Source organism: Balaenoptera musculus, chromosome 10 (genome assembly GCF_009873245.2).
Source record: "Balaenoptera musculus isolate JJ_BM4_2016_0621 chromosome 10, mBalMus1.pri.v3, whole genome shotgun sequence".
NCBI classification, from domain to species: Eukaryota; Metazoa; Chordata; class Mammalia; order Artiodactyla; family Balaenopteridae; genus Balaenoptera; species Balaenoptera musculus.
The window spans coordinates 84,298,493-84,312,380 of record NC_045794.1 but is presented as its reverse complement, the minus strand read 5'-3'; the positions used below and the strand labels follow the sequence as shown (position 1 = coordinate 84,312,380).

Below are 13,888 nucleotides of genomic sequence, written 5' to 3'. Positions count from 1 at the left end.
GGGGTTTATAAAGTTGGCTAAGATGAGATGTTTGTGTTTAAGAATCTCACAGGTAGGGACTTCCCTGGTGGTCCAGTGGCTAAGGTTCCAGGCTCCCAAGGAAGAGGGCTGTGGTTCGATCCCTGGTTAGGGAGCTGGATCCCACATGCCGCAACTAAGAGTCGACACGCGACACCAAAGATCCTGCATGCCACAACTAAGACCGGGTGCGGCCAGATAAATAAATAAATAAATATTTTTTTTAAAAAAAGAATCTCAGGTAAATGAACTGCCTTTTTCTATCAGTTTAGTTACCAAGCCAGGTGGCTTTTCTCTCTCAAAACATTCGAGACTCAGCACCTCCACAGCCCCTCTTGTGCTTCTGAAACTGCTATGGGCATACGAATCCCCTAGGGATTTGGTCCAGTGCAGGTTCCGACTCTGGGGGTCTGCACAGGGTTCCAGATTCTGCATTTTTAACAGGCTCCCTGGTGATGCTGCTGGCCCACGACCCATACTTTGAATAAGAATGCTCAGACAGGGCTTCCCTGGTGGCGCAGTGGTTGAGAATCTGCCTGCTAATGCAGGGGACACGGGTTCGAGCCCTGGTCTGGGAAGATCCCACATGCCACGGAGCAACTAGGCCCGTGAGCCACAACTACTGAGCCTGCGCGTCTGGAGCCTGTGCCCCGCAACAAGAGAGGCCGCGATAGTGAAAGGCCCGCGCACCGCGATGAAGAGCGGTCCCCGCACCGCGATGAAGAGTGGCCCCCACTTGCCACAACTAGAGAAAGCCCTCGCACGAACCGAAGACCCAGCACAGCCAAAAATAAATAAATAAATAAAAATAAAAGTAGCTATAAAATTTAAAAAAAAAAAAAAAGAACGCTCAGACTGTGCCTTCAAGGTCATCAAATCCTCTTGCATTCCAAATATGACTGTGAAAGGTAATGGGTTCACAGTACATGGGAACTTCTCTTCTCTCTTTGATCACAAGCTTCTTGAGGACAAGGCCTGTCTCCTCCTCCTTTTCAAATTCTGCACAGCAGGTGCTCTGTAAATATAGTTGACTGGCAGGCTGTTCCTACCCGCACAAAAGCCCCTTCCGCTCGCTGCCAAGAAATCAAGAACCGCCCCCTGGCACTCCGAAGGCAGCTTTCTTCGTCTGCCTTACCCACAGGGAACACTATGTCATCCATTGGTGACCCTCCTGCTGGCTGACCGCTCCCAGGCACTCACCCAACCCCATCATTTAGATTTCTTCTTATCGTCAGCACGCCTTCCATTTTGGGAGAGCAATTAGGACTAGAGTTTTGGCCCTCAAAACACCACTTGCGGGGCTTCCCTGATGGCGCAGTGGTTGAGAATCTGCCTGCCAATGCAGGGGACACGGGTTCGAGCCCTGGTCTGGGAAGATCCCACATGCCGCGGAGCAACTAGGCCCGTGAGCCACAACTACTGAGCCTGCGCATCTGGAGCCTGTGCTCCGCAACAAGAGAGGCCGCGATAGTGAGAGGCCCGCGCACCGCGATGAAGAGTGGCCCCCACTTGCCGCAACTAGAGAAAGCCCTCACACAGAAACGAAGACCCAACACAGCCATAAATAAATAAATAAATAAAATAAATAAACCCAAAAAAAGTTAAAAAAAAAAAAAAAAACACCACTTGCTTTTCTAAGGATTCTCCTTTTTCAAAATCTGGGCTTGATGTCTTAGCAAAAACCCTCAGCCAACCACGCCAACTCCATTGTCCCCTAGTTTCGCCATGTTGTTACTGTCAGGAAGCACAAGGCCTCGGGAAGCTCTCTAAAGCTTGAGATTTTGAGCTAACAGGTATCTATTGAAGTGAGGTCCTACTATACTCCTGCTTATTCAAACACCACAGGGCAAATTCCATGGGACTTTTCTGCCAGGTGAATAAAGTTAGCTTCTCGTCCCCCTCATCCGTCCTCACCCATCGTCACTATTGGAAAACAGACCAACAGGATGGACTCAAGAAGCAGGGTTATGTAAGTTGTTGTTTTTAAACTTTTTATGAATGATAATAATAAAAAAAAAAAAACCAGGATACTTTGAAAAATTAAGCCCAAGGAAATATTTTCATGGACAACATAAAAATTAACCAGATTCTGAACCAGCAACTAAAGCTAACTCCTTCCTACTTCAGCAAGGGAGGCTGTGCTTTGATCTTTTCTAATTCGCAGATATAGACTTTCTTTCCCTCTGCAACGCTGACGTGCTTTCAAAGGGCTTGATCTATTTATGGTGGATTTTTCCTATGACCACCTACTGTAAAAAGCGCAGGTATGCCACCAATGGCAGGCCTGCACAGTGAGTGCCAGGGCATTCTAATTGACGGGCACTGGTGGCCGCTATTAAATAGACAGCCCATAAGTGGACTTCGTGCTTTGCTGAAAGACCAGGAACCCGGTCACTCCATAAATGGTTGGCTCCCTCCAATGCCGTCCATTTCTATTTTCCATAATCAAGTGTCCCATCGTCAGTAAATTAAAGGGGAAAATTTTTTATTTTTTTATTTTATTGTTTTTTATAATTAACGATTTTTTAAAAATTAATTAATTTATATTTGGCTGCATTGCGTCTTCGTTGCTGCATGCGGGCTTTCTCTAGTTGCAGCGAGCGGGGGCTACTCTTCCTTGCGGTGCGCGGGCTTCTCATTGCGGTGGCTTCTCTTGTTGTGGAGCACGGGCTCTAGGCGCGCAGGCTTCAATAGTTGTGGCACGCGGGCTCAGTAGTTGTGGCTCGCGGGCTCTAGAGCACAGGCTCAGTAGTTGTGGCGCACGGGCTTAGTTGTTCCGTGGCATGTGGGATCTTCCTGGACCAGGGCTGGAAGCTGTGTCCCCTGCATTGGCAGGTGGATTCTTAACCACTGCGCCACCAGGGAAGTTCCAAAGGGAAAAAAATTTTTAATTTTAGGAGGCATGAACCTGCCTCTCCCTCTGTGTCTGTACACCAAAATGATATGATTAACTGAGTTCTCTCCTTCCCGTGGGCTCACTTGCTCAAATAATACGTTGCTTGACTTACTTAAAATTATTTTACGGGCCCTCATGTGCAATTCAGTTTAGCCATTTAATAGCATGGAGAGCATAATTACATCATATGAATATGTTATATAGGCATAGAAAAGATAAGAACATAATAACAGTTGTTATCATTGAGTGGTAGGGTTATACATCTTTGTGTATATGTATGTGTGGCTTTCTTTTTGCCACTTTTTTTGGGATAAAACACACACTATAACTATTCTTTGGTAATCTGGGGTACAGGAGAAAATTTTATGTTATTACTAATTATTATTTCTTATTCTCAAGTTCTTGGTTTGAAATAAAATATGTGAATGCTTTATGTATTGTGAAATCACGGTGAATAAGGTTTTATCTGGCCAACCCTTGTTTTGTTACTTTTGGTAATATAGCAAGTTATCCTCCCTTTTAGATTAAATATGCAGTAAACACTGTCAGGTGTATCCCCTGTTGATAGTGAGGTCTGGCACTGTGTACATGTCACAGCCTATCTCTCATATGCCTAGATAACAGCACAATGGAAACTGCTTTAATGTAAAATGTTGTCTGCATGGGGACATTCATAACATTTACTGAAGTTTTGATTATATGAATCATAAGTTTCACCAAAAAAATTAGCAAACACAAGTGGCAGCGCATTTATACTGGCCATATTGTTTACATTGTTTATGCAGCAGAGGTAAAGATTTTTGGACATAAATTAATGTGTAATTTAATGTTTTCACAGTTATATACTTATTTTGTTCTATTCATTATAGCCTACAGGTCTGGATATTTTACACCTTGGGATTTAAGGGGGAATTATACACAGAGATTCTCAAAGTATGGTCTGGGATCCCCAAGAGCCCCTGAGGCCCTTTTGGGGAGTCCAAAAGGTCAAAACTATTTTCATAATAATGCTAAGACATTATATGCCTTTTTCACTCACATTCTCTCACAAACAGGCCATGGAGTTTTCCAGAGGATATATAATGTGTGATGACACCAACACTCTGACAGTGAATAGAACATGTGCTTTGTACTCTTAAGTTTTAAAAGTTTATTAATTTTAATTTCAAATGCAGTAAATATTGAAGGATAGAATGCACAGAAACAAATGCTTTCTAGTTTCCTCAGTAATTATTGAATGCCAATGGATCTGAGACCAAAAATTTGAGAATCATTGAGAATTTATGGTAAATCTTCTTAAAAAATTATTTTGTGTGTGTACACTTAAAAAAAAAAAACAACTCATGTCATATGCGTCATTTAGGAAAAATCTGTAGCCTTGCTTAATAAAACGAATGAAGCCATCAAAATAAAAGCCATAAACTGATTTGGAGGGCAGTAACTTATTTTCCAATGTGCATAATAATGGGAACAAAAGGGTAATATTGTCTAGTACCACGTCCCCTATTTAGAATTCAGCTATCTAGCAACCTCACTTATCCACATAACAGCTGCTGACCAGCAAATTGTAAGGGCTTCTGAAGAGCAAAATGAGTTGTCTCAAGCTCCTCCTACTTGGTACACTAAGAGCGCAAATGCTTTACTCCCAAGAGAAGTACCCCCCACCCCCCACCCCAGGTCCCCAGCCCTGGAACTGGAACTAGGGTGAGGCGAGCCAGGTGCCCAGGGAGCAACACTTAAGGAGGCACTGACCTCAGGTGCGGACCTTGCATTTGCACGACGCTGAGAATGAGTGCCTCCTTAAATACAGTGCTCTGCAGGGCAGCCCTACTCAGCCAGATTATTGACCTGGCTGGGATCCAAAGCAAACAGCAGAGGGGCGAGAAGGGGGCAGCTTCACATACTGACTGGTAAGAGTAATTAAAGAAGACAGCAGCCTCCTGGCAAGGGATGAAACAGGAAAGCTGTCAAAAGTTGGACACAAATTCAAAATACAAATCAATGTGGGCCCATTAACAAAAAGGCAAATAATCTGAGCTCTCGGGATATCATGTGGTAAGATAACAGATATCTATAATTGATGACAAAGTTAAATTATATCCACTGTACTTTGTTTTTCAAAATAAGAAGTAATATATTACATTTTAGGCATGTTGATGACCAAATTGGTTGAAATAATAAGGTTCAAGAACAAAATGAACTATTAGCTATCCATCGAATCCAGCTATTCAGAATTTGATTCAATCAGTTTAATCCATTATTTATTTACCGTGGCCAAATATCACCCAAGACTATATTCTAAGGCTCTGAATAGGTGGAGTCTAATCGTGCATCAAGTATGTAAATTTTCAATGACTCCTTATTTAGCTTGATGGAAATTCCCTGAATCCACAGGGTTTTTTCCCTTCCCTAGTCAATTTGTTCTTCCATCGTTCTAATTATACATGTTTTTAACTTAAGATGTCATTCCACACAGGAAGATTAAAATCTGGTTATTATTACACAGCAACAAATAGCTTCTCACTCTTAACATGGAGCTGGATGAAAATGAGACCTTTTGCTAAGATCTGATGACTGGTCTGTTTATCATTATTCTTGCCATGTCTTAAAGTAAGAATCAAATGAGGGTTGGGAGTGACATAGATGTGAACAATAGTGTAGAAGAAGCTTTACTCAAATTGAAGCTTAAAAAATTAGCACAGGTCGGGGCTTCCCTGGTGGTGCAGTGGTTGAGAATCTGCCTGCCAATGCAGGGGGCACGGGTTCAAGCCCTGGCCTGGGAAGATCCCACGAGCCCTGGCCTGGGAAGATCCCACATGCCGCGGAGCAACTAGGCCCGTGCGCCACAACTACTGAGCCTGCGCGTCTGGAGCCCGTGCTCCGCAACAAGAGAGGCCGCGACAGTGAGAGGCCCGCGCACCGCGATGAAGAGTGGCCCCCGCTTGCCACAACTAGAGAAAGCCCTCGCACAGAAACGAAGACCCAACACAGCCAAAAATAAATAAATTAAAAAAAAAAAAAAAAAAGATGGGTTGAGATAATTAATACTTAAAAAAAAAAAATTAGCACAGGTCAAAAGGAAATTATTGCAAAAGTGATTTGAATCGTTAACGATTTCTCCCTTTAGTCCCTTTGTATGCCTTTCCTGGGGGTCTGCTCCTGAGTGGGCCATTCCTACAATCGTATCACTCTTCTGTGGTTATAGGCTTATCAGAATAAATCCCTTACAGGCCTTGCCCCAAGCTATTGCTAGGCCTCACATTGGGTGACTTTTTAAAAATAGAGGAAAGACAGGCCTGATGCCAGGTGGGGTCATAAAAATAAAATTCCACAGCAGTAAATACAGCCACTCAATCAATCACCCACCATATCCATATGTGGTCATGCAGAGTTCTTTATGTGGTTATCTCAGAAATGTTCAGACCAGAGGAAGACCCCACCTGCCAACAGCACCCCGGGTGGGAAGAAAAATCTTAATGTCCCCAACACCCAAGCCTTACAACTTTTGGTGGAGGATATAGTTATATGTTCAACTGTGCTGGGTGACTCTTTCATCTAAGTGGGAAAGGCCATGCTCCCACAATGGTTATCACCATCTGGCTAACAACTGGGGACCCCCAGCTGGACATAACACATTTCACTGGGAACACAACAGAGGCTCTGAAGTGTAGGCCTCTAATTTGATCTGAGCCTCCATGGGTGAAAGGGAAGATATTTCACCACAAGTTTAAAAAGAGGAAATACTCGTCGTGGTGGCAATGATGGTTATGATAATAACCACAGCTGTCTGGGACCGTATGATAAATATTAACAGCAGGTAAGGAGGTGAACAGTGGTTGTTACATACCTTACAGTGACTGATAAGAGGGCGGAAATGCCCTCAAATTTTATATTAAATGTGAGACATTTAACGCCTTATGCCCGACAAGATTTCTGAGTTTGCTGCTTTAGAAGGAAAAGACTTGAGTTCTAATTACATGCTAGGATTTATTCTGAGCTTTTTACCAGATTTATCTCATTTAATTCTTATTAAAAAAAAAAAAGTGAGTTAGGTACTATTACTATTCACATTTAACAGATGAAGAATCTGAGGCATATGAAGTATAACTAACTCAATACATGTGCAGCTAGAATTTGAACAGTCTAGAAAGTTCTGTGAATAGTATACTTTGTTTATGTCACTATGTTTAATGATGACTATTACTCAATATATGTGAGGAAAACCCAAAAATACATACTCTATGCAGAACAAGTCTAAAGACATGTAACTAAAAAAATGAGAAATTAAATTGTAGAATTGCATAATTTTAGGTGATTCTTAGTTATAAGCAGAACATTCTGCTCCAAAACGTAAAATTTTATAGAAGGAAGAAGCTATTACCTGCTACAAGCAAAGAATTCCTGAGGAACTTCGAAAGAGATTTGATGTGATTTAGAGGAAGAACTGGATGATTTTGGAGAAAAAGAATAATTTGAGCCCTAAATTCTTGTAAATATCTAAAGTGCAATTCAAAAAACAAAAACAAAATTATAAGATCTAACATCTGACATACTAATAAACATGATTTTAGGTATTGTATTGATATGCCAAACTGGCCCATAAAAAGATTCCTAGGGAGCATAAAAAGGCAAAAGTCTTATCAAAGTAGATTTCAGACTTGAAAGTCATAATGAAAGTCAGATTATGGTTAGCTTCTTGGGAACTAATTTTAGAGAGAAAAATAGGCATGGGATTAAATGATCCTTGTCTTTTTCTTTGCCAAATCAACCACTTCATGACCCGATCTGATGGAATCTAAAACTTTACTCTGGAAATGCATGTAAAAGTGCATAAATAATCTGCCCCTTGCATGGGAACATCCTGAAATTTGGCTTGTTGTCTATCTGTGTGGCTGTCCAAAACAAATATACTCTTTGTGAATTATAACTGGGCCTATCCATGAAGAAGAGATCTGGGTGCAACAATATCATCACTTTGATATTTTGGGGCTGTTTTTGTAAAAAGCTGTGGGGACAGATGCCCTGTTCTCTCCAGTTACAAGACAATTTGCATGCATGTAGGAAATTAAGTGATAAAGCCTTTTCTTCTTTTTCACAGTTTCATTTTCCTTAATCACTAGGCTTTCAAATTTTAGAAAACTGCTCTTGAATAAGCAATAGCTACTTCATGATTAACCTAACTCAAAACACTGTATTTCAATAACTACCTTTCTGTGTATTTATTGGGCTTCCCCAGGGTGCAATATTACGAACAAACTAAGGACTCCAGAAAAGACATCTGTTCCCATCAAGAAGTGAAATGGGAAAAAAAAGAAAAAAGAAAGGAAAAGACATGGCCATATCTATGCAGGTACACACATGAAATTAATAGTTTTCTGCTTATTTTTGATTGCTAGAGCTTTCATCCTGTTCTTTATTATCTAACACACACAAGTATGTCTAGAGATGAGGTCTAGAATTACCACAGTCATGGACTGCCAAGAGTATCTTGTGTCTCTTAATATAGGTTTCATAAACTAATTAAGGAGGAGTGCAGATAAAAATAGTAATTATTAACAACAATAAAAATTCTTCTGTTTGACCATAAAGAGTTGAAAAATAAATTTTAAATCAAACAATCATAAGAAATTTAAGCAAAAACAACAAAACTGCTTTCTAGGGCTGTAAAAACAACAGCACTATTTCCTTTCATGACAGCCTTTTCTCACAACTCTCTCTAAAAAAAAAAAAAGCATATATGGGTTTACAAAAAGATTCAAAAACATTGTTTCGTATTCGCTCAAGCTTTTTAAAAGATGGTTTATTTATTTATTTTTGTGTCCAAGCATTTCTTTAAAGCAACTTCAGCTTGGGCAGTTTATTCTAACATTCATGTCAAATTAAGGGATACTTTGAAATTGCTATGAATAAGGAAACTCTGTGAATTGTGTGTCCAGGAGGAACCTAAAATAAAATGTTTCAAGGCCGTATCTTGGGCCAAAATAAAGTGAGGCATTGAGAGAACAAAGGATTATACGTTTTTCTCTTTTTCCTTTCTCTTGGGTCTCTCAAACCAGCCAGAGAGCCTAACCTTGCTTGACCTTTGTTCATTTCAGGAACTCCCTTACCCCTGCTCTTTGCAAGGCCTGGGGGAGACTGCTTCGGACTTACTGGATGAGAAGCAAGGATACGACCTGTTTTTTTCAAAGTTTTTTTTAAGCGATATATTTAGGGCGCTTGAGAGGAAAGAATTGGCCAGTCCTTTATTTATCTTCCTAACAGGTGCAGTCGGACAGTCATAAAAGCAGGCTACTGAAAAAGAATGATTTTGCCAAGTATTAAGCCCCTCTAGCGTGTTCCTCCTTACAGCAGATAGCTCAAACCTACCCTGTGCCTCTCCAGTACAGCCTGGCAAAGTTTCTTCAGGGGGAAAAACATTGGCATTCATTCATGCAACTTCTTTATTCTTCATCCAAATCTTCAATGTGCCCTAAATGAACCATTTGAAGTTTGGAGGAAAATAGCTGCCCTCGATCAAATATCTCCTCCCTCTTCTCCCTTTCTTTTGCTTACTTCCAACAAAGGTACTTTTCCCCAATTTGAGGGAAAGGTAATAGCCTACATGTAAGATGACTTCTCCAAAGACAAATTTATTTTGGTGTTTGAAATAGATGCAGGTGGAAACTGAAGGTCAAGGAGTAAATATCAGAGGAAGGTTTCCCATCACCAGGCCTCCTTTTCTGATGATGACTAAGCCTTGAGTTATGCTGCGAAACAGTAAGAGGTGATGAATGCTGCTCTGCATTCAGATAGGTTTGGGGCTTAGCAGAACATTAAAATGTAATGAAATCTCTAGGGACCAAGGAAAAGACATAGCAAAGGAAAAACTCCTGTGGACTGAAAACATTATTCTCCATGCCCATGTTTCCACCTAATCCTACTGAAATAGGCCAAGGTAGAATAGATAGATAGATATTTCATGTTGATATAGCAAAAGAATCTGTAACAACAATGCCATACTTTGATTCCTGGAGTTATCAGAATGGCCCCTTAAAATGATGGTCATCAATGGAGCTATGTTTTGCCATATGATTGAGTTTTCAAGAAGAAATCTTACATGGAGGATAGGAAAGTTACAGTGACTCTTCCAAGGTTTTCTGAATGACACACAAGCACCAAGGAGGAACTCTTGCCTTTTTCCTACAAGTTAAGTACATAAAATATAATAGGGCCTGATATATCACATAACAAAAAGTAAAATTCATGTTAAGGCCCGAACTTGGTGTTTTAGAAAAGAATTTTTCTAGGTTCTATAGAATCTGATAGTTAACAATTGTCTAAGTAGATGAAAGAACCAGGCTTTATGGTTTTAATCATCACGTACTACAGAGATAAAATTCTGAAGAAATGATTTATAGGCAAAAATAATATTAATAGTATTTTTAAACTATTAGAGATTCAAACAAAGAAGAAAGGCTATTGCAAATTTCTAATTTCATAAAATTACTTATCTAATTTCTAGTTTGATAAAATAACTTTTTGACAGGAAAAGAGAAAATTCTAGTGAAAGTTGATTCCTTTACTCAGTAGGACCCACGGGCAATTAACTGTAAGGGTTTTTAGAACATAGACCATGTTGTGTACATCTCTGAAATCCCAGCGACTAGTTCATAGTAAGTGCTCAATTAATAGATGGTATGTAAATGAGACATCCTGGGAGATTCCCACAAATCTGAAACTTCCTACCATATCTTCTCTTGCTATTTGATTAGAACAATTTAATTTTACTGGGTCTCAGGTTCTGCATCAATCTAAAGTGTAAGACAGACCTTAACTTTGGAACTGACAGTACCAAGAGTATAGTTCTCCAGTGAACAGACATACAAATGATAAAGGTGCAGAGGAGGACAATGGGAAGTGGTTTCTCCTTAAAAATAATGCTTTCTTTCTCAGAAAGGGCTTACAGAGCCATCCAGAATATTTTGAAGGGTCTAAGTAAGGACCGTTGACCAATTACTTCCATTAGAGTTCCTCCTTGAGGTCTAAAGGTACACCTGTCCTTCCCCCATCTCCTTAGAAGGACCAGCTCTCCCAGGACCCAACATGAATCTCCCAGAATTAGACCACTGCAGGTTGGGAGGCAGTTGAGAGAGACATCTTTTGCACCTTCAGATGCTGAAAACTCAGTCTCTTTTTAAGAGTTGTCAGGTGCTCCTGGATCATAGGAGGGCCAAACCAGCTCGTGTGTCTTATCAAGATTTACAGCAAGTGCCCATGCTATTCCTGAGCATGGTTCTCCCAGCTAAGGAAGAGATGTAAGAAGACCCGTAGGGACTGGAGAAACCTGGTTGGGGGAATGTTTCTGCAGATAGTTTGAAATGACTCTGAAGAATTGGTTTGGTGGCATGTTTTATTCTTGAGGCTGTCTTTCAGAGGGATGCTCATATGTAACAAAACCAACCAACCCCAGTAAAAGTGAAATCAGTTAGGAGAAGGTACAAGGACCAGAAAACTTCCAGAATTGCCATACTCCTTACTCTTCTGATGTAAACAATAAAAATGCAATGATTTCACTAAGAAAACTCTTCAAGGTGTAGATCTTTTAAAAATCAGTTCTGCTGGTAAGGAAACCAAAAAATCCCTGTACTTCCTCCAAGGATTTTAAATGAAAAAAAAAACCTTCTTTTTGTCCCCACTCCCCACCATCCAAATTTAAACTAACCAAAGAATCAGTATAAAATTACTGGGCTGGGTGAGGGGAACTCCTACACAGAATATCAACAGTGCTTTTATAGCAAAAGATCATGGGCACTTTGGTATGTATGTTGATTTATAACCAAAATATATACGTGGTTTTTCGGGGGGAGCTGAAGTTGAAGATATACTTTCCTCTTTGCCACTCTAAAATTTCATTGTCTTTAAAAGTAGAATGGATCAGATTGAGTTGTCAGACAAAAAGTAAAACTTTATCATATCTGCAATCCAAATAATTTAATTAGCTTTATAGGCTCCACAGCTTGTCATCTTATTTATTAGTTTCTCAGCTTTTTTATCATTTTCCAATGGGCTTTAAAATAACACATGCAAATTGATCCACTAAATGCAGGATAATTAAAACAATATTCTGTCCTCAGTCAGGAAACATAGAATGCATTTCATCCAAATAAGCCTTGAAGAGGCTAGTCAAGTGACAGATCAAATGAAAAGGACACTTAATACACATGCAAATCATTTGCATGACAAATAAGACACTTTAGCAGGGGTTGGACTCACTGCCTGATAGGATTAAGTTCCCATATTAATGCATGCATTTGGTGTGGTTATTTTGGGTGGAAGACTTCATCCATCAATGCCCTCCGCCACAAAGTAAAGCCAACCTGTAAACTGATCACCACAGCCTGTCAACACTGGTTACTTAATTACATAAAGAAAATATATTTCAAAGACTTTTGATAATTTGGTTAGTATTTCAACTTTGGATTCAAGTCTAGCATCTTTTTCAGGGTTCTTTGAAATAATGGTTAAAAGGAGTTTTTAGAATTAAAAAATGAAAAAAACTAAATACCATTTTTATGCTCCCTGGCTCCCTGCTAATGTTTGTTTGTTTGTTGCTTTTATTTACAGAAGTGAAAAATAAAGATTTACTAAGCACTAATGAAGACTACTATGAATGAAAAAATATTTTTAAAAGATGTCTCCATTTAAAATTAAACTCAATATACTTGTGCTGTTAATTTGTGCTTTTCATTAGTTATTTTAGTAATTTCTAATTCCAGCTTATTTATGTAATTAATTAGTAGTTTTTAGATATTGATTTTTTTATGTATAGGAGAAACTGTTTATTGGAGGAAACATTTCTTCTAACGAAGACTATTTTCAGCTTAATTATTTTTAAACGTCTACATATTGTGAAATTATCTTCAATAAAGCTCATAAAGAACACAATCTATCAGTGATATTCAAAGATATCACTGGTGTTAGATTTTCTTTCCATGCAAGAACGTAAGAATGTCATAACTAATAAAGCTCCAAAATGATAAAAGCAAAAAAATACATGCATCTGCATATTTTAAATGTCTTTCCAGTAGAAAAATAGAGCAAATCTGGAAATATTGTTACAAATTCTTTTTCGAAACCTTGATCAAATTTATTTACTATTTAAGAAAGCATTCCAAGCCCCTCCCGCCCCCCACAAACTGCAAATACATGGTGAAAAATTTGTGATTGCACCTAAGAAAATACACTTGGAGATGAAATCTGCTCATCATGACCAATTAACACCCTTACATTAAACTTTAAAGATTCTTTGAAAAATATGATAAAATTATAATTTGATCATTTCAGTTAATATTCCTTCATAAACAATAATTATCAGATATTTTTCAATTGGTTATACTCTTCCTTTACTTTCCCTCTGGTCTGTTTACTCTAAAGGATCTTTTCCTTAAATCATAGTGATTCTATTATTTTACAGTCTATTTAAGAAATTGGATATTTGTTTGAAAATACCAAAAGAAACATGCTTTATTAAAAAGTACAAGAAAAAGATCTATGGTTGACTCTTACCCTCTTTCTTAGTGGGTTCTGGCATGGCCACAATAAAATGTTATTCTCCAACGAGTGTGCTCCCTTCCAGTACTAGTTGACAGAAACCCCACGAGCAGTAGAGAGATGGTACAGGTCAGTGTGACAAGCAGTTGGGTAGAAGTCTGGTGCTTTTATATTCCCTGTGAATATCAATCATGTTGGCACCGCCCCCTCTGCAGCACAAGGATGCTGGAACTTGACAGCTATGAGGACCTTTCTCACATCTGTTGTCTGTATTCTGCTCTCTCGCCTACTGGAAGGAATCTTCTGTCCATCTCATGTGGCTATGAGGACACCTCTAACTTTCTAAATTCAGCTGCAGTCTTGTGCTCCTTCTTGCTCTTCACTTTCTGTCTGACAGAGACATGTGTCAACTCAGAAATGCAAAAAGTTTGCCTGATAATAAAA

General features: G+C 39.3%; 1 protein-coding gene across 1 annotated transcript in view; it reads right to left on the bottom strand.

Moving 5' to 3' along the window:
• MYBPC1 (myosin binding protein C1) overlaps positions 1-13,578 on the bottom strand; it is a 94,557-nt gene extending 80,979 nt beyond the window's left edge. Inside the window, 1 exon segment of the mRNA XM_036866505.1 lies at positions 13,460-13,578. Within this exon segment, the coding sequence (XP_036722400.1) occupies positions 13,460-13,484 (25 nt within the window). The 5' untranslated portion in view covers positions 13,485-13,578.
• Between the last annotated feature and the right edge of the window lie 310 nt (positions 13,579-13,888).